This window comes from Molossus molossus, unplaced genomic scaffold (assembly GCF_014108415.1).
Source record: "Molossus molossus isolate mMolMol1 unplaced genomic scaffold, mMolMol1.p scaffold_m16_p_8, whole genome shotgun sequence".
Taxonomy (NCBI): Eukaryota; Metazoa; Chordata; class Mammalia; order Chiroptera; family Molossidae; genus Molossus; species Molossus molossus.
Window position 1 is genome coordinate 46,212,852 of NW_023425402.1, and position 22,795 is coordinate 46,235,646.

The 22,795-nt window shown below is 38.0% G+C and overlaps 1 protein-coding gene across 4 annotated transcripts in view; it reads left to right on the forward strand.

The window, feature by feature from the left end:
* The window catches only part of LOC118621020 (cytochrome b5 reductase 4), a 77,036-nt gene extending 54,486 nt beyond the window's left edge, over window positions 1-22,550 (forward strand). For 2 of the 4 annotated variants that reach the window (XM_036248208.1, XM_036248210.1), the window contains 6 exons: window positions 5,328-5,468; window positions 6,887-7,039; window positions 10,041-10,185; window positions 10,489-10,575; window positions 19,552-19,716; window positions 22,004-22,550. In XM_036248208.1, coding sequence (XP_036104101.1) covers window positions 5,328-5,468; window positions 6,887-7,039; window positions 10,041-10,185; window positions 10,489-10,575; window positions 19,552-19,716; window positions 22,004-22,058 — 746 coding nt within the window. In that variant the 3' untranslated portion in view covers window positions 22,059-22,550. Of the gene's footprint in view, window positions 1-5,327; window positions 5,469-6,886; window positions 7,040-10,040; window positions 10,186-10,488; window positions 10,576-12,306; window positions 12,371-19,551; window positions 19,717-22,003 lie in introns of those variants that run through there. The other 2 variants (XM_036248207.1, XM_036248209.1) reach the window with 2 other exon arrangements.
* The last annotated feature ends 245 nt before the right edge of the window (window positions 22,551-22,795 follow it).

A 22,795-nucleotide genomic window follows, 5' to 3' on the forward strand; every position in this document is an offset into this window, starting at 1 on the left:
GTTAGCTTCTCTTATCTTTCCAAAAATGACTGTAGTGTTTTAGAGTTTTTTCTTTCTGTGTTATTTCTGTGTCCTTAAAGTTTTTAATATATATATATATTAGATGCTTTCTTTGAAATTCTGTTTATCCTTGACTATCTTCTGCTCATATTTTGGGGTGGAACTCTAAAAGCTGATTGGAAACTACGCATGTAGGTATGGCTTGTCTGCAGTAATATATGCACTGTATGGCTGATCATTTCTTTGGGAAAGTCTGATGCCAGTATTTGGTCAGAGTCTCAGGGTGAACATTCTCCTACCTTGCACCCAACAATTCAGAAGTCATGTGGCGGGGGGCAGGGGGATGCTAGAGTACCTGTAAACTTACGTAATTTTATTTTTCTTTGTCTAAATATAGTCACATTCTGAGGTGCTGGGGTTATGATGTTAGCATATGAAAATTGAGGGCAACACAGTTCAACCTATAATACATACTCACATTCAGAAATCCTGTGTTTTATCCTTTCTGGAGAGCAACTTTGAATGTTTTGCCAGAATAAGAGAGGGTCAGTCATGTAGCTGTGCTAATAGAGGAAGACTTCAGGAAAGTTGAGGGGGGGCATCTAAGCATCTTAAAACCACTTCCAGAAAGTGGTTTTAGCTCTGCCTTCACTCTGATCCAGAGGTATTTGTTCCTGCCAATTTTTGAGCCTTAAAGGGATCTTGTATTACAAATGGGTTGTTGATTCTTGGCTTTCTGTACTTCTGGCTTAGGATCAGCTTTATTGAGTCCGCTATGTCAGTTTCAATCATCTCTTTGGCTTCTCAGCTCGCACAGTTTTCTTGCTGTTTAACACTTTTGATCTTCTGTCCTTTCAGGCTTATGCCTTAAAAAACAACCAGACACACACACAAAACATCTTTGCTTTTATTTGGGGGTGTGGTTGTTAAAGGAACTAACTGCATGTATTCAGTTTACTATCTTTAAATATTTAAAATTATGAAAATGTTTGTGGATATTTTAATTTTCAGAAAAGTATCAGATAGCCATCTTTTGAGTACACATTGTGTGTAGAAAGCTATTTTAGGTACTGTGAACAAATAAAAGGCATCAGAAATTATTTTTCCAGGTGGAGGAAAAACCATACACCAATATGAGACTGAAGAATATTTTTTGCTCTGGCTGGGTAGCTAGCTCAATTGCTTAGAGCGTTGTCCCGATAACCAAAGTTGCAGTCAGGACACATATAAGAATCACCTAATGAATGAGTAAATAAATGAAACAACAAATTGATGTTTCTCTCTCTCTCAAATCAGTAAATAAAAAAAATTTTTTTTAAGAATACTTTAATAGTGAAACAGACTGAATTATATAGTACAAATTGAGCATATTCTGAGGTAATCTCAAGTGAACAAATGCAGATGAATTTGACCTTGAATAACTCACTGAAGGAAGTGGATTTGAAGCAATGTTTTGAAAGTAGCTTTAAGAAAAAATTACAAAGGGGGTAGTCCCAGAGACGCGGAAATGGGATACAGACTGACAATCCCCTAAATAGGGGGGTGGTGGGGAAGAGATAAACCACAGAACTTATATGCACATGTGCATGAACAGAGGACATGGACAACAAACTGGGGAAAGGGCAGGGAGGGAGAGGGAGGGGGGAATCAGTGGGGGAAAAGGAGAAACATCTGTAACAAAAATTAATTAATAAAATAAATAAATAAATAAAATTACAAAATCTATGAGAGGCTTTCAGGTAGAGCTTCGAAATATTATGGGTACTTACTGTAGTAGGCATTTTGCAGGTTGTAGAGGGGAAAAAAATGTAAGTCATGTGTGGGAAAGGTTAAATAGATTAATTTTACCAGAGCGGGAGGTCTGAATTTTGTGGTGTGAAGTGGGGATAGAGAATATAGAGGAATAACAGTATGATCTAACAGATCCGAAGAGATTAGGCAAAAGACAGTAAAAATGAAAAGATATTATTAAAGTGAAATCTCTTGCCCCAATAAAAGCCAAGGCCAAGAAATAAATGATACTGAGAACCAAGGCTGACCTCCACTTGGAAATGGTTGGAATGAACATTGCTCAGTTATTCTTGTCTGTAATTTCCCAAGGCTTTCCATGAAGTCTGTATCCCCGCCATGTATTTCTCCTCGAGTCCCGAGCCACCATAGGTAGCTTTAGCTTTCTTGTCTGAAACTGGAGCCATGCACATATTTTTCAGTGAATTAGGTTTTCTACTTTGTTAAATGACTCAGAGTTTAGGGGATATTTTCAAATATTTGACTTAGTTAACAAAGATAATTTCTTCTCTGTCCTTTTCCCTTCTTAAACCAGGACAAAAGCTGTAGATTATTTTATTCACTATAGCAAAGCTGAATACTTATATCATCAAAGTATTATGATTAACTTGACATCAGTATCCTTAAATATTCAGTCCATCACATGGTTCTTAGGTTTTCAGTACAGATTACTAAAATTATTAATTAGCATACTAGCTTCCTCCTACTGAAATTTCTTAGCTTAAAGGAATTTTTTTTTGAAAATATACATATAAGTTGAAGACTTTTAATGCAATGCTTTCTCATGTCAAGTATAGAATTTAATTTCACATTTTCTTGTGTAATTATTTATGCATACAAAGCCAAAATCCTGACACTTAAATAATGGCATTGTCCAGACTGCAGGAGCAGCACATCTGATTTCTACGCCTTTCCCCTCATATGCGTCAGCTGTAGTTTTCTCTCCTCAGTCCAATTGAAATATGAAAACTTTATAAAATTTTTCTTAAAACTTTTAGAACCTATAGTTGGGATGTTCTTTGGAAATGCTAGCAGACTTTGTAGGAAAGATGTTGAAATGATCTCAGTGGTGTTAAATCTCTAGCAAGGAAAGCCCGTAAATCACTGTAATACCCACGGTTTCCTTGTGTTTCAAGAATAGTGGAAGAGATACATACTTACTGTAGCAGATCCTTCTGGCAAATGCTGGAGTTGATGGAGTTGACATGAAATTGTTACGTCTGGAGGCGAACCTTTTCATCCCTCAGTAAAGTTGTCAGAAGGGCCTGCAGTAGATTTGATTAGAGGAAAACACTGCAGCCTTTAGACGGGCTGAAGGGGCCCCCACCCTGGACTCACATGGAGAACTCCACAGAGGCTCTCCTCCAGCCACGCCCTCCAGAGGAAGAGGAGTGTGAAGGCCCAGAAGTGTCCACCTGGAGTTCACACCCTTTCTTCAGCACTGCACTCCAGATATTGGAACCCAGATGTCCCTACACAAATGGCCCCAAATCTACTTCTAAACAAGAACTACCCAAGACTGTTCATGGGAAGAGCTATTGGGTAAGGTGAACATTAGGGCTGGCGTGGCCACATTTCACTCCGTGTCAGCCAGAGCCTGGCTGAGAATAGACGGGGCAAGCCCTGGACAGTCAGTGTGGTGCAGCTCTCGTCCCCTGCCCTCTTCCTACATGGCACTCTGAGGAGTTCAGCAATCCACACTTTGAACCTGGCCTCCTAGGACATTGATGAAGATATATTTCAAGATATAGTATAGAGCGTATTTTTATTTAGCAGTTGTTCATCTAATTTATAACGTAAATGTTTAGGCATGTAGTATGTAGGTCTCTGATTGTAGTCTCACTCTGGGTCCCAGAAAAGTCTAGAAGTAATGAGATCATTTGAACCTTCATGTCTCCTTGTGGGTGAGCCTGTATGTTTTGGTCCAGCACTGGATTAGGCCTCCAGGATAATTTTAGGGAGGTACCCTTAGCTGTAATCTGGTCCCGGCTATACCCTGGCACTAAAATGAGGTGACTTGAATGGTGCCTTGAGCTTTTATGTACAGCGATGCTCTCTAAACTCACGTGCACACCAAGCTGCCATGGTGCAGGTGAGAAAATTTAGTGACTGGGGTCTTTGGGGTCCAAAAGGGATAAGGAAAAAAGAGAAATTGGATGAATCGGTGGCCAAAATAATTTCTTAGGATTGTGAATTTTAGTTTTTTATTATATATTAGGCATCCAGGTCCTGTGATCTGGACAAATCTTTTGACACATACTTAAGTTTTTTTAGGGTAAAAAAAAGAGAGAAAATAATTAAGATAAGAAACGCTTTTTCAGGGTTGATTTCTGGTACATCTCTGTAAATGCTGTTTTATAAGAGAGGAAACAGTGAAACAACCACCATCATCACTGTATTCTGGTATGCTGTTTACATCCAAAAGGGAATTTACAAGTGAAAATGTGAATGCTTTCAGAACTTTTGTAACAAGTTTGTCCAACCTAAGTGCTATTGTTTTGCTCTGTATACAAATAATATTTTCTGAATTTGGGATATTAATTTCAAATATTTCTAGTATTTATAGATCTACCTGATTCCTTTTGTTTATTTGTATTTTAGCACCAAAAACCTGGTATCTTCAGTTTTATTAAACTGATTTTTTAGATAATTACTACTTACATCCTTAGACATATTTTTGTTTTAATCATTTTTTGACAGTTAAAATGTTCTATAATTCGTATACATATATACAAACATAGAGACACAAGAATGTATATTTTTCTAGCCTTTATCAAAGAAATATTTCTAAAGTTATTTAATAGTTATAATATTGTTAAACTTTCAATACTTGAGTCTCAGAACTTTTTCATTCTATAAGAATTTAGAGTGTAGATTTGTTGCTTGTCGAATATTTTTCACATCTATAATTTAATTATATATTTTGTTAATACAAGGCTTTAAAAGATGGAATTATTAAAAAAGTGAATTTAGGAAGAAATAAATTAGGTTTTAATCTCTTATAATTTTAACATGGTATAGTAACAAATTGAGGAATATAATGCTCATTTTATAAAGTTCCTTTTTTTTTTTTTTTGTATTCCTAACCCGCGGATATTTTTCTACTTATTATCAGGTAGAGTGGGAGGGAGGGAGACAGGGAGCAATATCGATGTGATGGAGCCACATCGACGGGTTGCCTCTTCACAACCCGACCAGGGACGAACCGCAACTGAGGTACGTGACCTCAACTGGAATCAAACCCACGACTCATTGGTCCATGGGCTGCTGAGCCAAACCAGCTAGGCTATAAAGTTTATTTTCAAATTATAGAAATAGTCAAAGGTTTTAGAAAAATAGATATCTCAGGAAATAAAATGGGAAAAAATTAACACTACATAATTTTCAAAATACTGATTAATTTAAAAAATATATAGACCTTTCAATGAAATTCAGACTCAACCAAAGAGCAAAAGCTGAGTCTGTGCTTTCTCTTAGTGGGTCTAGTGTTATTCTTTCTTCACTTATTCATCACTAAGAGAAAATGAATCACTTTTTAGGTCTGTACTACAGAAAGTGCCAGTTAATTTCCAAGGAAGATGTCACTCATGATACGAAGCTCTTCTGCTTGATGCTGCCACCAGGCACTCACCTTCAGGTGCCAACTGGGCAGCATGTTTACCTCAAGCTGACTATTACAGGTAAGGCAAGTCGAGGCTTCGGGGGAGCATTTTCTTCTGTTATAAGCAGTTAAAATCACTGCTGATCGCTTTAGGAAGCACCCATTTAGGTTACTGTTAAGTGCTTTTGGCAGCTAGATTTAGGGATGGCCAGATTCTAGGTTTGTGGGTACAGTGTTCCTACATGTTGGAACTGTAACCGTGCCATAGAAATTGCCACTAGTCACAGAGGTGGCTCCACCAGCACTGTCATCTATTACTAACAAGCCTTAAAGAGGCGAGGAAGTGCACACATGCCCCTCGTGAAGGCAGCTCCTGGAAACACGCACCAGCATCTCTTAGAGGCCACTTGCAGTTGTGTCATTTATAAACTTGAAAAAATTTCAAGATGAGTGGATGACTATAACTGATTTCCTTATATGTGCCACCAGGATAAGAAGACCTGTAAATGTATTCCTTACTGTGTGAATTATTTTTCCCTCCTTTTCATCCTAAAATTGCCTCATTTATTTGTTTTAAATACCCTTCTTACTGATGTCTAACATTTTCTTGGTGTTTTCAAGCTGCAAAAGGTAACATTCCCATGTCAGTCCTGGTGTTTCCAGCAGTCAGTCTAATAGACTGCCAGCCAGGACCTGGTGGGCGTGGTCTGTTACGATGGCACTAGGAAGTCTTTGTCCATCATCCAATGCCAGGTCATCCTTCAACAGCTGGGATCCTCCCCAGTGCAGTTATCGTCAATGTACTGTAATTTCCAGATAGATTCAAGCGGCCATGTGCAGTGTTGTGTGGTCTTTCAAATGTGTGTTGATTCCTCTCTCCGGAATTTGGCTAGCTAAAATATAACATGAATTTTTAATTTTACCCTATTTTAATATTATATTCTTAAAAGTAGTTGTATTAATAATCTTTTCATTCAGTTACCAAAGTAATATATACTATATTAAACATTAAAACAATTTAAAATTTATAACATAAAATGTGAAATTTTTCCCTTTCTTCAACCCAAATAAATGATCAGTAAGCATTGCTAAAAAGTTGATGTATAATTAAAATTTATTATGTAAGTACCTTCTTAAATTTCTGTGTAAACTTTTGATGTCGTTATTATTGTGACCTATTACAAAGTTTATATGCTGATGGAATAGTTGATTGTCTGAGTTTAACATAAATCCCAGTCTTATGCCACACTTAATAAAAATAGATTGTTTATACTATGGATAAAATACTGATTTTTTAAATTTATTTCAGCTCATATTGGCTTGGGGTATATATATATCTGTACTATACACATTTAGAATATATAGTTAGAATTATATCAACATTAGGTATACAGTTTTAAATATATACTGATTGCATCATAATATTTGTATGTTTTATCTTCATTCAGAGCTTTTTAGATTTTTAGAATTGAATTTCTTTGTCGTGACTTTTTCTAGGTACTGAAATAGTGAAGCCATATACACCTGTGTCTGATTCCTTACTCCCAGAGTTCAAGGAACCAGGCTTTCCCGATAATAGATACATCTACTTTCTGATCAAAATCTATCCTGCTGGACTCTTTACACCAGAGCTTGATCAGCTTCAGATTGGTTAGTATTTTGTGTTTGTTTTTTGTTTGTTTGTTTGTTTACCCCATTTGTGTTCTCTGTTGGATCACACGTTATACTGCCCTCTAGTTATCTCTATCTGGGAGTCTGTCAAATACCTTAAACTCAACATGTCTGCAGCCAGCGTCATGTTCTCTTTGTCCCACCCAACCTATCATTACTGCATACTCATCTTTATTTTTTACAGCATCACTCACTGTTCATTCTTGACCCAGCCTGGAAGCTTGAGCCATCTTTGAGTCCCATTTTCTCCCTCCCAGTCCAGTCAGGTACTATGTTCTGTTGAGTGTACCTCCCAGTGACTTTCTAATCTTTCTTTTCTGTCCCTTCAGCCATTCTCTTAGATCAAGCCTTCATCATTTCTCTCTTGGCCTCTAGCAGGTCTCTCTTAATTCCTCTAACTGGGGTCTTTCTCTTTCTATCTGAAGTTTCCAGTTCTTTTTCCAAACTGCTCTGAGGATAGATTTAACCATGTTGCTCTGCCGCCTTGAAACCTCTGCTGAGTCTCCATTACCTAAGTCCCCTGCATGACCTACCTACAAAGACTTTCATGATCTCTCCAGCTTCATCTCTCAATGTACAGATCCTTGTGCTACTCAGAGTTCCACAAGCTTGTCATCTTCATTCATAGGTACATATAGTTACCTCACCTAGGATGCCCATCAGCCCCCTTTCTCTATCTATAAAGTGTCCTTTTAAAAGAACCAAACGAAATATCACTTCTTTTATGAATCTTCTCTCCTCCTCTGAACCCCTATGAACCTTACCCATTGTTCATAGTGCTGGGCTAAGAATTAGTAATATCTCTTCTTTAGTAGACTTTGGGTTTAAAGGTAGAGTGTCTTAATCTTTATATATCCTGCACCTCACATGGCAGTTGGCACATAATAGGCTCTCAATAAATTTACTTTGAAAGAATAACTAAAAAGACTATAATGAAATTTATTAAGGTTTAGAGAATCTTCTTTCTGCTTTTACTCCTCTTTCTGTCTTTACCTTTTCACTGCCTATTCCTAACGGTAAAAGTGCTCTTTCCTTTTTTATGGCAGTATTAGCAGTACATTGGAGTAACAGTGAAGTAGATCACTGAAATTTGGAAATAAAGAAAATCATGTTGTTTTCTGAAAGTTAAGCTTAAAACTCTTATACAACGATGTGACTAGTCACCTTTGGTACATAAATCAAAATATTGACTATAAATTTGAACTTAAGTAATTTTGGAATACCCACAGATCTAGTGAAGGTGACGATCATCTTGTGAAGACCTGACACATGGTTGTAATGTAGCAAGTGGAACTTAACCATTAGTACTATAGCCTGTTTATAGAGCTTGAGTGAGCAGAGCAGGGTGGAGAGTTAGCCTAGAGAATGTAAAAGAAAAGCCTAAAGCTCAAGATCAGTGTGTTTTCAGCTTTATCCAGGGTGCTGGACGTGGCATGAATTCTTGTTTCACTGGGAGGAAGGTATACTGGCATGGTAGTGATAACTGTGCAGCCTCATCATGGCTAAGCAAGCTGCGCTATAACTGTAAATTAGCCACTTTATGTTCAATCCCATGTTCACCATCAACTTTTATCTGATTATTTTGGCCTTTCAGATGTCACATGAATGAGATGCCCTAGAAAGGGTGTGTAATATTCAGGTAACTAGACACAGATAGCCTGGCTGTAAATCAGTGACCTTTGTGGCATGTATCCCTTAATCTCTTGTGAACTTAATTAGCATCAGGTACCTTGCCTGGGTCGAATCAGTTTTATGATGTTGGAAGGACTGGACTCTGGACAAAAGTTACCAAGTTAGTGTCATTCTGTGAGGCTTCTTTAGTAATGTCCTGAGGATATTCTGATCTTTTGGTCTCTTTCAAACTATAACAAGGAGCTCTGTTACTTTCTGGTGCATAAGTCATCAGTTACTGCAAGATTCTTACTAACCTGCTATGGAAAAGAAAGGAAACATTGTGAACATCTAAGCATTGAAAAATTTCAAATTATTTTTAAAATATGGACAGCTTAATTTTTTATTTTTCAAATTACATTGAAAATTTATGAAATGTCCTAAAGACAGTTCTCTTATATGAGTGGTGCATAGTGGTTATGTCAGTTGCATTTCACAAAATGGTTTTCTCAACTACTTTGATTCTGTATTGGGAAGTAGCACACTCCAAGTACAATTTCTAATCTTGCTTTGTTTTTATAGGATTTGAATTCAGAACAAGCTCTTCTTGCTTTAATGCATCTTTTCAAAGATTTGATGGAAGTGAAGTCAGCACATTTACTAGCATAAGATTTTACAACACATTTTTATTTCAATTTTCTCTCCTACTAGTCTTATTGCTGTGGTTAAGAATCAATATGTAGTCCTGGCCTGGAGGCTCAGATGGTTGGAGCACCATCCTGTATAGCGAAAAGGTTGTGGGTGTGATCCCCAGTCAGGGAGAGTATGGGAGGCCACTAATCAATGTTTCTCTCTCACATCAATGCTTTCTCTCTCTTTCTCTCTCTCTCTCTCCCTCTTCCCCCCCACCCCCAATCAATAAAAACATATTTTCAGGTGAGGATTAAAAAAAAAAAGAATATCTAAGTACCAAATATCTTTTCTCCAACTTGTACTGTGTGAGACAGGTAGACATGGACCCTGCTTTGTAGGTGCTTATAATTTAATTTAGCAATCTATTTAGAGTCTGTATTTATTGATAATTTGTACTTAAATACTTGGCAGTAGTTTGAAAATTAGAGACTCCAGATAGTTTGGGAAATTAATGTTGGGAAATGAGTGTAATAAAACCTCATTATTAATTTGATTATAGTAGTGTAATCCAGACATACTTGGGGGCCTGATGAGTATTCTTAAAAATACCTTACAAACCTTAAAGGCTGAGATGTAGTCTGAAAGTTGAGCATTCATCCTGTTACTCACTGTAGCCTTCTCAGTTTCCCTGATTTGTTTTTTTTTTTTCTGATATAGTTTATATTTTATTGTTTAGGAGATCTTGTTTCCGTAAGCAGTCCTGAGGGCAGTTTTAAAATACCCCAAGAATTAGAAGATCTCTTTTTATTGGCAGCCGGAACAGGCTTCACACCGATGGTTAAAATACTGAATTATGCTTTGATTAATATGTCCAGTCTCAGGTATGTAAATTTATCTTTAATTACTATGCTTTGTGAGGCTTAGATTAGTATAAGGTATTCTAAATTATGTAGTTACTTAGTGGACCTTAATAGACATGTTGTCATTTCCTTACTCATTTTTAACTCTGCCTCCTCAAGTCCTAGCTACTTTATTAACTTGATTCTTTTTATTTTGATTCTTTTGGTTACCTAATTGGCACTAAAAAAACATTTATGCTAGTTCACTTTTTGATCCATTCATGCATATTTTCAGTTTAATCAAATAGTTATTTTTGAGTTGTTGTTATTGTTTTTTCTTTTAAGGAAAGTGAAGCTGATGTTCTTCAATAAAACAGAGGATGATATAATATGGAGAAGCCAGTTGGAGAAATTAGCGTTTAACGATAAAAGGTATTAAACTGGTACTAGCTCTGCATTTAAATATTCATATATGTGTAGTCAGTTTTAGCATTATTTCCTTTGGGTGGAGTTTTTAATTGACCAGGAAGCTTCTCCAAAGAAAAAATAGGCTAATCAATAATTTTCTAAATGTAAATAATGTTAATACCCCTTCCCCAAAGAAGTAGTTTGATAAGATTAATGTGGCATCATATGTGTATCAATATGTGGGTTTTATATTTATGTTATGTTATTTATACTGAGTTGGGTTTCAGTGTAGCCAGTTTGGTAATTGAAGATTTAAATAAATTTGGCGAGATGGATTTCTTTACTGCAGGATTTCTTAGAGCCTTTATTTAATATGCTAATGTCCATAAATGACTTCCTTTGTTTAGCAAGATTCTCTTTTTTTGTTTGTTTACATTAACATTTACTAATAGCTGTATCACTACTGGTCCTCTACATACTTTGGGAAATGCTGGTGTAGGCAATAGAAAAAGTTTGAGTTAGGCTGAACTCAGTGGTAGAATGAGGAAGCATGGATAGCAAAGTGAAAATTTGTTTTATTGGAAAAAGAGCCCTAGACAGGCAGCTGGAATAAGATAATTTAAATGGACATATACCATATTTCCCCTGGGAAATCTGAAAGCAGTAGATAAATTGTTTAGAAGAAAAGTGAATTGGATAACCTAAGATACTTTCTGTAATCATCAAAAGCTATTTCTAATAATTTCAGGACTTTGTAAGTATCTGAAGTAAATATGTTTATAATAATGTGGTATGGATAGTTCTAGGCTTTATAAAATTAAAGTTAAAGACCTCATAACTCAGCTGTTTCTCGGGGGCTCCAGGTCCTTTGGAATATTTTTGGAATATTCTTAATAAGGTAATGCTATGGTCTTTTCTAGTTTTTTTCCTTCCAGTTGTCTCCTATCTTCCTCCTCATTCTCTTTTAATAAATGACTATCACAAATTGAGGATGACCTGAACTTATTTATCCTTGAAATATTTACTATTCTTACATACTTAAGACATAAACCTAAGAATATTTACCATGCGCAGGTAGTAGTATGGCAATCTAGAGCATGATTTAGAAAGAAATACACATTTCTAGGTTTTTAAGTGTCTTTTACACTAATTTTCAAGTGGAAAATTAGAAGTAGCACTTACTGAAAAGCCTAAAGACCTAAATTCTAATTTTTATTCCACCTTTACTAGTTTGAGACTTTATTTTAAAATGTCTAACTCTGTGGGCCTGTTTCTTTAGCTTCAAACTAAAATGACATCTTTCCCACTTCCTGCGGCTCGGTGAGGGCGAGAAGAGTGTGAATGCTTTGGAGTGAGGCCCTGCCTCAGGTTTGACTGTGGTTCTGGAGGACCTCTGTGAACATGTGTTGTTTCTTGACCACTGTTCGAGCTCCTGCTTCCCTGGGCACGAGAGAATTCAAACACGTGCATAGGCTCTCTCAGCGAGGTTTCTTTAGTGGCGTTTTTGGCAGTGTTTGTATGTTCTTTAAAATAGTCCCCTTATGAAAGAAAAATCCATTTTCCAGTATTTTAATGAACAGACATTGTACTTTCAGTCTTTTAATAGGAATTTCACTTGATTTAAGAAGTAATTGGTAAAACGGAAAGTATCGATAGCCTCTGAGCATAAAGTGTCTTTTAACAAAGTCACCTGTGTGTTTTGTTTTTCTTGTTTGGTCTACATAATTTGGGTTGGTGGCATTGCATGGGCTGCAGTGTTGAGGATGAGGAAAGGCCCCTTTCCCCTCTGCTGGATGACTGGCTCTGACGGCACTCACCGGTGAGTGACACCCCAGCTTCCTGAGAGGAGTGACAGTGTGCCAACCTCGCCTGGGCCTGCCATAATCCTCCCTCTTCTGCCCCTCCCCTTCTGCCCTGCCTGCCTGCCTCCTGTGTGCTCTTCCCTGTCTGCCCCAACCTCTTCCTCTTCCTGGGGACACAGCGCTCCTTGCGGAGGCATTGGCTGGCACCGACACAGTATAATCCATGCTCCCTGCTCACTCGTGCCCTCACTGCGAGATAAAAAGCCATGCTTGTGGAGACGGAATTTTACAACATCCTGAGGCTTTATGGTGATACAGGAGAAACCTAGCCTTAAAGGCTTACTGATGCACTTTTAGTACCCTGCACTCAAAACCATAGTTGTTGAGTTTCATACATAAATGGAAAGTATAAGTGCAGATTTAATATAAGGGAATTTAAATTAGTCACATCTATATTTTAGTTAGCATTCAAAGCTAATTTTTATATAGTAAGTCACCATTTCCTACATCTTAACTCTCCTATGTCACTTTTATTTTTTTAGAAATTTCTTTTTTTTTTTTAATGAATTTTTATTTATTTTTTTGTTACAGATATTTTACCTTTTTACCCCATTGGCACCCCCCCACCCCACCCCACCTCCGCCCCGTCCCCGGCTTAGTTGTCCATGTCCATTGGTCATGCATACATGCATATAAGTTCTGTGGTTTATCTCTTCCCACTCCCCCACCCCCCATCCCCTCTTCTGAGGGATGTCAGTCTGTGCCCTACTTCCATGTGTCTGGGTCTACTGTATTCCTCAGACTGTTATGTTCATTATATTCCATATATATCACTTCTAGTTTTAGTAATAAGGTTTCTGATGACAAAATGTGACATCTGAACACATCTCCTTGGTTAAGTTATTATTGGATTAGAATATAAAATTTTTTTCTTGCATTTTGTAGTTAAAAGAAGTGAAGTGCTTTATTGTCAGCATTAGGTCTCAGCCTTCCATTCAGTTCTGTGTGGAACAAAGAGGAATAGGAAGGATGGATAATGAGGCTGGTATGTGATCAAATATTTCCAGCAAGCATGCAGTGCTTGTCCTCATTTATCTAGATGATATTATTGCTTAGCAGATGAAATTCTTAGAATTGTCATTGAATAATGGAAACTTTTAACCTTGTGACCTTGGCAAGTTATTTGATCTGACTGAGCCTCAGTTTTTCCATCTGTGGAACAGGGATATCAATACCTACGTTACAGAATTGCTTGGATGTGGAGGCAGTGAGACAGCATATGTAGGTGCCTAACCCAGAATTAGCATGTTTGTAACATTCGTCCATTTGTGAAATACATGTGAGCATCTGCTGTGTGCCTGTGCACAGGGATACAACAGTGAACAAGACACTGTGCTGGCTTATTTTCTCATGCAACCCAAGGAAGTTCATTTCCCCACCTTGCTAAACAGAAAGCAGTTATGTACTGTAGCAGATGCAGCTAATTGCTATGTACGCTAAAATCCAAATTAAGATTCACTCATCTCCTAACTACTGAGGCTCGGCTGGCTCAGGGTCACACTTTGGTCCACTCCTCTCCTCAGTAGATACGCTGACTCTGAGGTCCTGGCCTTTGCAGAACTAGTTTGAAGGGGTGGGACAGTTTGACAATAAGGTTGAATTCTGGGCAACATGTAGAATATATAAATATAACAAGTATTTTCTTCCCTTTCAAAGCAGTCATTTTTGGAGACAGTAACTTTATTTTAGTAGAGCTAGTAGCATATACTTTTATATAAATAGTAGAATTTGTTAATACAAATTATGTATAAAGGTAATACATAATTATTATATAGAAAAATTGTAAGGGAAAATCACCCGTAATCCTACCATTTAAAGAACAATTATTAACCTTTATGGTCTGTGTCTTTCTATTTTCTCCCTCTCACACTCTCTTGCTCTCCACACACACACACACACACACACACACACACTCTGACACATCATACACACTTTTTTGTTCTGTATTTTTAAAATAGAATAGTTATACTGACTGTACTTTATATAACTACATTTTCTACTTAGTGTGTTGTATGTAGCCCATATATAGAATATTTTAAGTCAGCGGTTCTCAACCTGGAGTGATTTAGTCCCCTTCCCTTCAATACTCTAGGGGACATTGATATCTGGAGACATTTTTTATCATAACAACTGCTGGAGGGAGTACAACGGGTGCCCAGCTGGTAGTGGTGGGGAATGCTGCTCACACCCTACAGTGCACTAGGAGCCCCCAACAAAGAGATATCCAACCCAAAATGCCAGTAATGCCACTTGGGAAAGCCTTCACTATACCATGATTTTTTTTGTTTCATTTTAAATGTGGTTTTTTTTTATGGATTTTTTGGTGGGGATAAGTGAGATGGGAAAGGAGAAAGAGATAAAAACATCAATCGGCTGCCTCCTGCATGCTCCCTACTGGGGATCGAGCCCGCAGCCCGGGCATGTGCCCTGACTGGGAATCGAACCGGGACCTCTCAGTCCATGGGAGGACACTCAATCCACTAAGATACACTGGCCAGGCTGTACCATGGTATTTTATAGCTGCACTGCATTCAGTCATGTGAGTAATGATCTATGTAACCAATCCCCTATTGTTTGACATAGTCAAAAGAAGTTGTTCTGTACCCTCTCTAACTGTGCAGGATAAAAATTCATCTAGAGTCACCATGTGAAAGTGTACTAAGGCTATTGAGGGTATTTTGATAAATACCCTCTAGAGATGTAAAGCATATTGCACCCAGCACACATATGTTGTTAAAGTCCTTATTTTCGCTCTGGAAAGGCTGAGGTCAGTGGTTGGAGCAGACTGGAAAGAGAAAAGGAAAGGATTCCAAGCAGCACGGGAGTGGGGCACAGAGGCAAAGGATTGTGTACCCAGTTGTGCACCAACAGATCACGTGCCTCACTTCAAGCTTCTGTGTGCTATTTGCAAAATGTGTTTAATGTTGGAAAAAGATACAGAATGAGTAAGACTGTACCCTAGTGGGGGAGAAGTGGACTGCAGCTGCAACTGTCAAGTCTGTGCTTTGGGAGGAACAAATCCCAGGTTAGAGAAGTCTAGGGAGAGGAAAGTAATTCTGTTTTTGTGAGAGAAGATCAGCGCTTCCTGGCAGGAGGGGCTTCTGAGCTGGGCCTTGGGAAACAGTTAACATTTTGAGAACAGGAAGAGAAATCTGGGTTGTAAGATTTCATGAGTAAAAGAACAGGGTGTTCAGAGCATTTTATCAAAGAGCAGAGTCCAGTTTTGTTGAAGAAATTTTGTTGAAGTAAATATAGTGCATGAAGGAGAACAATGTGAAATAACTGTAAAAATAAAACCATTAAACTTTCTATGCATATTAGAAGGAATCTCAGTGGTGATCACTAATCCTCCTGTTTTATGGTTGAAGAAACGGGTTAGGCTAAGATCAGGTGCTGCTTGTCTCCCTTTGTTACTGACAGGCTCCTAGGGAATGGCCCACTGTTTCCACACTCCTGTCAGCATTGGGGCAGCAGTGTCTTGTTCCCATTTAAGTTAGCAGAAGCCAGCGATTGAGAAGCATAAGTAAAATGAACAGTGTGCCTTAACCCCTTTTTCCCCCAGCCAGTGATGCTCACAGATATGTGGGCCCCTAATTTGGACCCTTCTACCACTTTCTCCCAGATGCTCCTCAAATGGTGTGTTTTATAGAATATGATTCTTGAATGTTCATATGTTCCCCCTTAAATAACTTTAAAAAACAGTGTGTCCCATATTATCTTCTTGAAGATTTACTCCAAAGGTAGCATATTTAACACTTTGAGAAATTCTGAAGAAATCTATTTAACTTTTTCTAAAACCCAGTAGTCCCAAATTTATTTGATAGTTAGCCTTTTTCACGGAGTCCTGCTAACATCTAGAGGAACATTAGTGTTTCATAGGTTCATTTTGAGAAATGTTTTTGTAATACGTGTATTTTGTATAATTTTACCTCCTAGTTATTTATTTTGTGAACTATTTTTCAATGAGGAAATACCAAGTTTTCCTGCTGTTTCTAGTATTTTTTTTTAGCTAGAGAAACCAAAAAAGGCTGGGGCCCCAAACACTCTGAAGTACTGTTGCTTGGGCAGTGACAGACCACTGAAGCTTTTGAAGCAAAGATTGTAAGATTGGATCTGGGCTTTCAGGAGAACTACTGGCGATGGCATGTCACGAGGGTTGGGGCCCAGGCTGTTAGAGCAGTATTTTAGATATAGGTCCTTATTTGGAGTGGCAGCAGTCAAAGTGGGAAGGTTGGGGTCGCGTGAGAAATATGACAGAGGTAGGTTCTGGAAGCTGATTGGCTAGAGGCGAGTTCGTTGTTGGGTGACTGCGGGCTCTTCGTGCATGCCCTCTCGTGCCCCAAGGCTGTGATGGCTTAAGCCAGGAAGTTGGCCTCCGTTCAGAACTCTTCAGGAGACTGACTCCATGGTAGCCGTCTGTATCTTGATGTGGTGTAAGAAATCCTTCATTATTCTTGATTCTTAACTTGGGATTGTACCTGTTCTTCTCGAGTCCTGTGAAGAAGTTAAGCAGGATAGAGGGCTCTTTACAATATTTTTAAAAATTGCATTCATGCCCCTCTTAACTTTTTCTATTCAGTAACCAGAACTTTGAGCCAGGGAGCCAGGGGACCATTATGTGAATAAATACAAAATGCATGAGAAGTGTACACTATTTGTGTAAGGATCTCAGGCACTTACCCTCGTAGCAGATGCCTGCAGAAAGTATGCCAGTACTGGGCTTTTTTTTTTTAAGCATCTCAGTAAAGGAAAGTTATGAATATTTTTATATGACAGGATTGCTAGTATATAAGTTTTGTGTATCTTAGCAGTTTTATTCCAGTGACAGACGTGTTGGAAATAGAGCCAGAAGAGATTTTTAATTCAACAAGGTAAATTTCTTAAGATAGTGGTTCTGGAGCTGCTTCTGGGTCCTCTTTCATGATCTGATGAAAGCCTTGGACCTTCTTCCTCAAAAAGGCACAGAGGAGAATTCACGGACATTTTTATGTGTGATTTCATAGATGCCAGCCTATATTCTTATGTTGACAGTTTTTCTTTATAGTCAGTATGGCTTCTTTGTAAATAAATTTCTTTATGCTTACAACACGTATTTTTTATGCACTTACCTTGACCAGGCGTGGGTACAGCATTGAACAAGATGAAGGGTCTCACCTTCATGGAACAATAAACAAAGGTTACATTCCAAATTTATCTAAAACTATCTTTTTTTTTTTTTTTTTATCCTCACCCGAGGACATTTTTCCATTTTTTGTTCAGGTAGAGCGGGAGGGAGAGAGAGGAATAGAGAGAGAGAGAGAGAGAAACATCGATGTGAAGGGACACATCGAGTGGCTGCCACCCGCACAACCGACCAGGGCCGGGGACAAACTACAACCGAGCTACGTGCCCCTAGCGGGAACCGAACCCGGGTCTCTCAGGACCGCAGGTCAACGCTCTAACCGCTGAGCCAAACCGGCCAGGGCTATCTAAAACTATCTTAATTTTATATACTAGAAAGGAAAAATAAACTAGCGAAAGAAAATTTGAGGAGGTTATTTTGTATAAGGTGGATTAGTATATCTGCTAAAACTAAATGGGAACCTTGAAGGTAAGAAATAAAACATACTTTTTAAATATAAAATCAGAAGATTAGAATGATAAGAGATGATGTAGATTCCCACCTTGTTCCACAAATGGGCAATAAGGCCCAGAGGCTCGGGTCTAGGAGAGAGCTGGGCTGGGTTCTGCCCCCGGCTGGCTCTCTGAGTTGGTCTGTCCCTGTGCCAGGCTCATCAGCTCTTGGGAACCTTAACCTGATTGAGCCACATGAGCTGCTGCGCCCGCAGCGTCCTGTTTCTGTTCTCATAGTTCACTCCCCAGGCCCCCTCACAAGAGAAGCTGCTCAGGTTTTTCTTCAGATTGAGATTAATGTATAATTAATTCCTTCTGCTCTTGAGAAAATATTTTACTCACTGGAAAATAAAGAAATGCATTTGATCCAATGCTGCTGAAAATGGTAAGAATTCATTGTGTTTTGCTAAAAGGGAGCAGTTACAGCATAGAATTTTCGGTCATTCACTTGACTCTTCACCAGCCATTCACTTAACAGAATACAGAACTGTGGGGAGGAGGGTGGATGGTCTGCAGTTACACTGTGAAACTTGGTTTGATGTTCTTCTTTCTCATTTTAATTCTGTACCCTTTCTTTTTCTGTCATATGTTTCATTCCATAGTGGTTAAGTGCCTCTGTTGTGTTGACCATAGGAACTTAGTGGTAGCCAAAGTGAACATGGTCCCTGTTCTTATAAGGAATTTATGATTTAGCGGGGAAGGTGACATTAATCAAATTATCATATTGGTGACCACATTTAAAACCTGAAGTAAGGTCTCTAAAGAAAAGGACGAGGAAAATATTTCTGCAACACATGTAACAAAGGACCCCAAAGGTCTCGGAGCTTCCCTGTAGACGTGGTCGTTAGCTAAGAACCGTGGAGTGGGCACAACAAGCATTACAGGGAGGAGGGGGAGAATGGACGAGTGGCCCTGAAGACTGAGAGAAGCACACAAATAACTGGGCGCTGGGTCTTGGTGAGGATGTGGATATGGGGGTGAGGCAGAGAGGTCCCCAGGATGAACCCCAGGTTTCTGGCTTGTGCGACCCGGTGGACCGTGGCACCATCCACAGAGAACGTCAGGTGTGAGATAGGGAGATTGTAAAATGAGGTTGAGGCCTTCAAGACAGCAACAGGACAAAGTCAAATATGCTGTTGGTTATGAGGCTCTAGAATTCATAAACGGTTTGAGTCCGATTAAAATGCACATGGTGATTGTTCTGTACTTGACTTACACAAGCGGATTGTTAATAGGAATGTGTAATTCTCTGAGATCCCTTGGAGTTCTTTCTAATGAGTTCGATAAAAAATGCCAAATTATTCTTCTCATCAGTAGCTAAAGCTAATCCTTAGAAAATGTGGATTTACCTGTATGTTCTGTTAAATTTTTGCTTATAATCTAGTCCAGTGCTTTTCTAACACATGTATCAGTTTTTACATATTATATCAATTTCGGTTGGGGGAGGTGGTGTTTTAGCGAACTTGAAACATGTTCATCATATGTTAAAATAATAGACTTTTAAAAATGTGTTTTTTTCCTCTAGATTTGATGTTGAATTTGTTCTCTCAGCACCTACTTCTGAATGGAAGGGCAAAAAGGAACACATTTCACCAGGTCTTCTTTCTGAATTTTTAAAAAGAAGTTCAGACAAGTCCAGAGTTCTCATCTGCATTTGTGGACCAACGCCATTTACGGAACAAGGCATAAGGTGAGTAGCATCGTAGTAGCAAAGGGCACCCCCGAGACCGTGAAAGGGCCTTGCGTAGCTCTCAGTGCCTCCTATCCATACGAACCTGCACTTCCAGTAGTCTGTTACAGCCTGCGAACATGACAGAGTGCTTACCCTTCATGCACGGGAAGGGTTGGAAGCTAAGGTTATGTGGACTTAGACGTGAACACAGAAGCTAGATACAGCCAGCTCCCAGCGTCTCTGCTCATGGTGACAGGGTGGGCACAGCCACACAATTGGAGCCACGATCTTACTTGGGGCTCTAGGTTCAACCTCCTCGTCCACCAAAGTGTTATATAATAATTAATAAGCAACGTTGATCTGATTGTAGCTTTTGATCTTTCTTCATTCTTTGCAACTGGGTGAAAGTAAATAATCCAATGATTAAAAGCCAGACCGCATGACAAGAAGGAAAGACTGAATGAACATAATAAGCCAAGACTAACAGTTGAACTCTAGATAATAAAAATCAGTAGTAGTGGCTATCATATTTGAAATTCACCTTGATCTGATTTAAGTCTAAAATGTCACTTTAAAATATTTGGTTAAATATAGCCACTTTTGGATCTTTAAATGTCCTGTTTTTCCTTGTTTGGTATATGACTAATCCTGATATTTTCTAAATAATTTTCTTTCTTGCTATTTTTAATTTTAAATGAAAAAAATTGACCTCAAAAATAAAGACATTAAAAAGTGTTTTCATGTTGTATTTAAAAGGTATTTTAATTAAATTTAAGTGTATTTCTGGATTTTGGTACTTTCAGGAAAATGTACTTCTGCTTAAGCTCTCTCAACTTAAAACATTTTAATTACTATTAAACTTTTACATTTTTAAAGCTCAAACAAAATTATTAAAATTGTAGTGAAGACTAATAACACGGTTTGAAGTAAAATACAGTGATACCTCGGTTCTCGAACGCCTCGGTTTTCGACCAAATCAGGATTCGAGAAACTTTTGTCTCGGAATCCGAACAAATATTTGGAACTCGAACTTCCGAGATGAGCCGAGTTGAGCCGAATGGCGTTCATTCGGCCCAGCGCGCCTTGCTTGCGTCGTCAGTGTGAGTGCAGAGAGAGAGTCACGCTTTGTGGAGTCCGCTTTCCTATTGGTTTCATTGCTTCGGTTCTCGAACAATTCGGTTCTCGACCGTCCTCCTGGAACGAATTATGTTCGAGAACCGAGGTATCACTGTACTGCTATTTTTTAAGTGTCTGAATGCTTATTTTATAGAGTGCAGTATAAAAATTGTTTTAAACGATGGGAATCATAAACTCTTCCTTAAGAAAGAGACTGTCTCAGCTTAGCACGCTGACTACATATAGTGAGTACTAAATCAGTGTTTATTATGTTCAGGAGCATTTTAAACAGGGCCATTTCTAAGATTTTAGTCTTCATTTGTAGTGTTTTCTAAGCTGAATTACCCTTAAGCAGTATTTCTGCTTTTTCTGTTCAGTGGAGAGAGTAAAGATAGACTGCTGTGGGGATCAACTCCTTTCTTTGAAAACTGGTGAATAAAGGAAGGAAAACATCAAGCATTTATTTTGCCTTTTCTATATGAGCTATATTACAGGGTAACCACACATAAATGAGAAGTTTTGGGTTTTTTTACAGAGTTCCTCAGCTCATAAATTAAGAAGGAATGATAGAAGTGGAATAATCACCAATTTCAGTCCCTAATGAACTAATGGTGGATCTACCATAGGTCATCGATAGTTGTTAGCATCCAAAAAGAGGTGACCAGGTCTTAGCCTCCTGATAGGAGAACACTACCTATGAAGTAGTCTTATCAAAAGAATTTAACCTCTGTCTGGTACAGCCTTTAGACCCAGTTATTAAAATTATGTGCAATACGAGTAATGAGTACATGTTATTAATATACACCAAAAGGATGCAGCAAAATGAGGTTTGTGGATGACTCAGCATGTGAAGACCTGATTTTGTCATGTAAAGTGCAGTACAGAGAGAGATGAAGGGGAATCTTATTAAACGATATCAGCTAATCATAGTGAGTAGGTTTTAATTGGATCTTGATTCAAATAAACTTTTAAAAATTATGACATTTATGAGACAATTGAATAACTGAACACTGACTAGCTATTTGATGTTATTAAAGAATTATTAACTTTTTAGGAGTGACAATTGTGGATTTTTTTAAAGTACATAGTAAATGGGGAAAATGAAAAGGTACTGTGCTAAACTTTGATTTTACTTCTTTATTTATAAACATTTCCCTTAACAGACATGTGCTTTGTGTTTGTTTTCCAGGATACTGCATGATCTTAACTTTTCCAAAGATGAGATCCACAGTTTTACAGCATAATGGAGACCTGTCATTGTCTTTTATTCAACTGTTTTATGTAAATTTGTGATCGCTTAGGGTTTTTTAAGACAACATTTTTGTATATACTAAAAGGTTAACTAGACTCCAGGCTTCAGTTTCTTAAATGAAATCAAATGTTCCTTCACTATAGATAACCTGTTGACTTTATTTTATACCATAACTTATTTTACTACTGATATTTGACCTGGAAAGTCAATCACAGCAACAAACAAGTACAGTTTGTTTGTTATGAATCACAAAGTTTCTTACCATTTGAATTGTATCACTGTTCTACAATGAGCTCTGGTGTTTTATGACATAATAAAGTAAATGATCACTTGGATCATGTTTCTATGCTGTAAAATGTCTTAGCAATACAGACTAAATTTTACATTGCACTGTTAACTCAGGAAATGATCGTGTATGTTCTTGTTATTAATATTAAAACATGGAATGTTATAACTTATTAAGTGATCTAAACATTGTGTGTGTGTGTGAGAGACAGAGAGAGAGAGAGAGATACAGAGTAGAATAAAAATATACTTAAGTACTTTTTAATCCCTGTCCTAGAAATGTGTTTGAATGCTACAGTATTGGGTCTGTGTTTGAGGGAAATCTTAAAAGGCAACAATAAAAGATTGGGGATGATCCATGCAGTTTGGATCAGGTGTGCTAGAGAGTTTAAGAGCACCTCGACAGCTGGTTTATTCTTAGCCAAAACCAGAGGCATTGGGAAA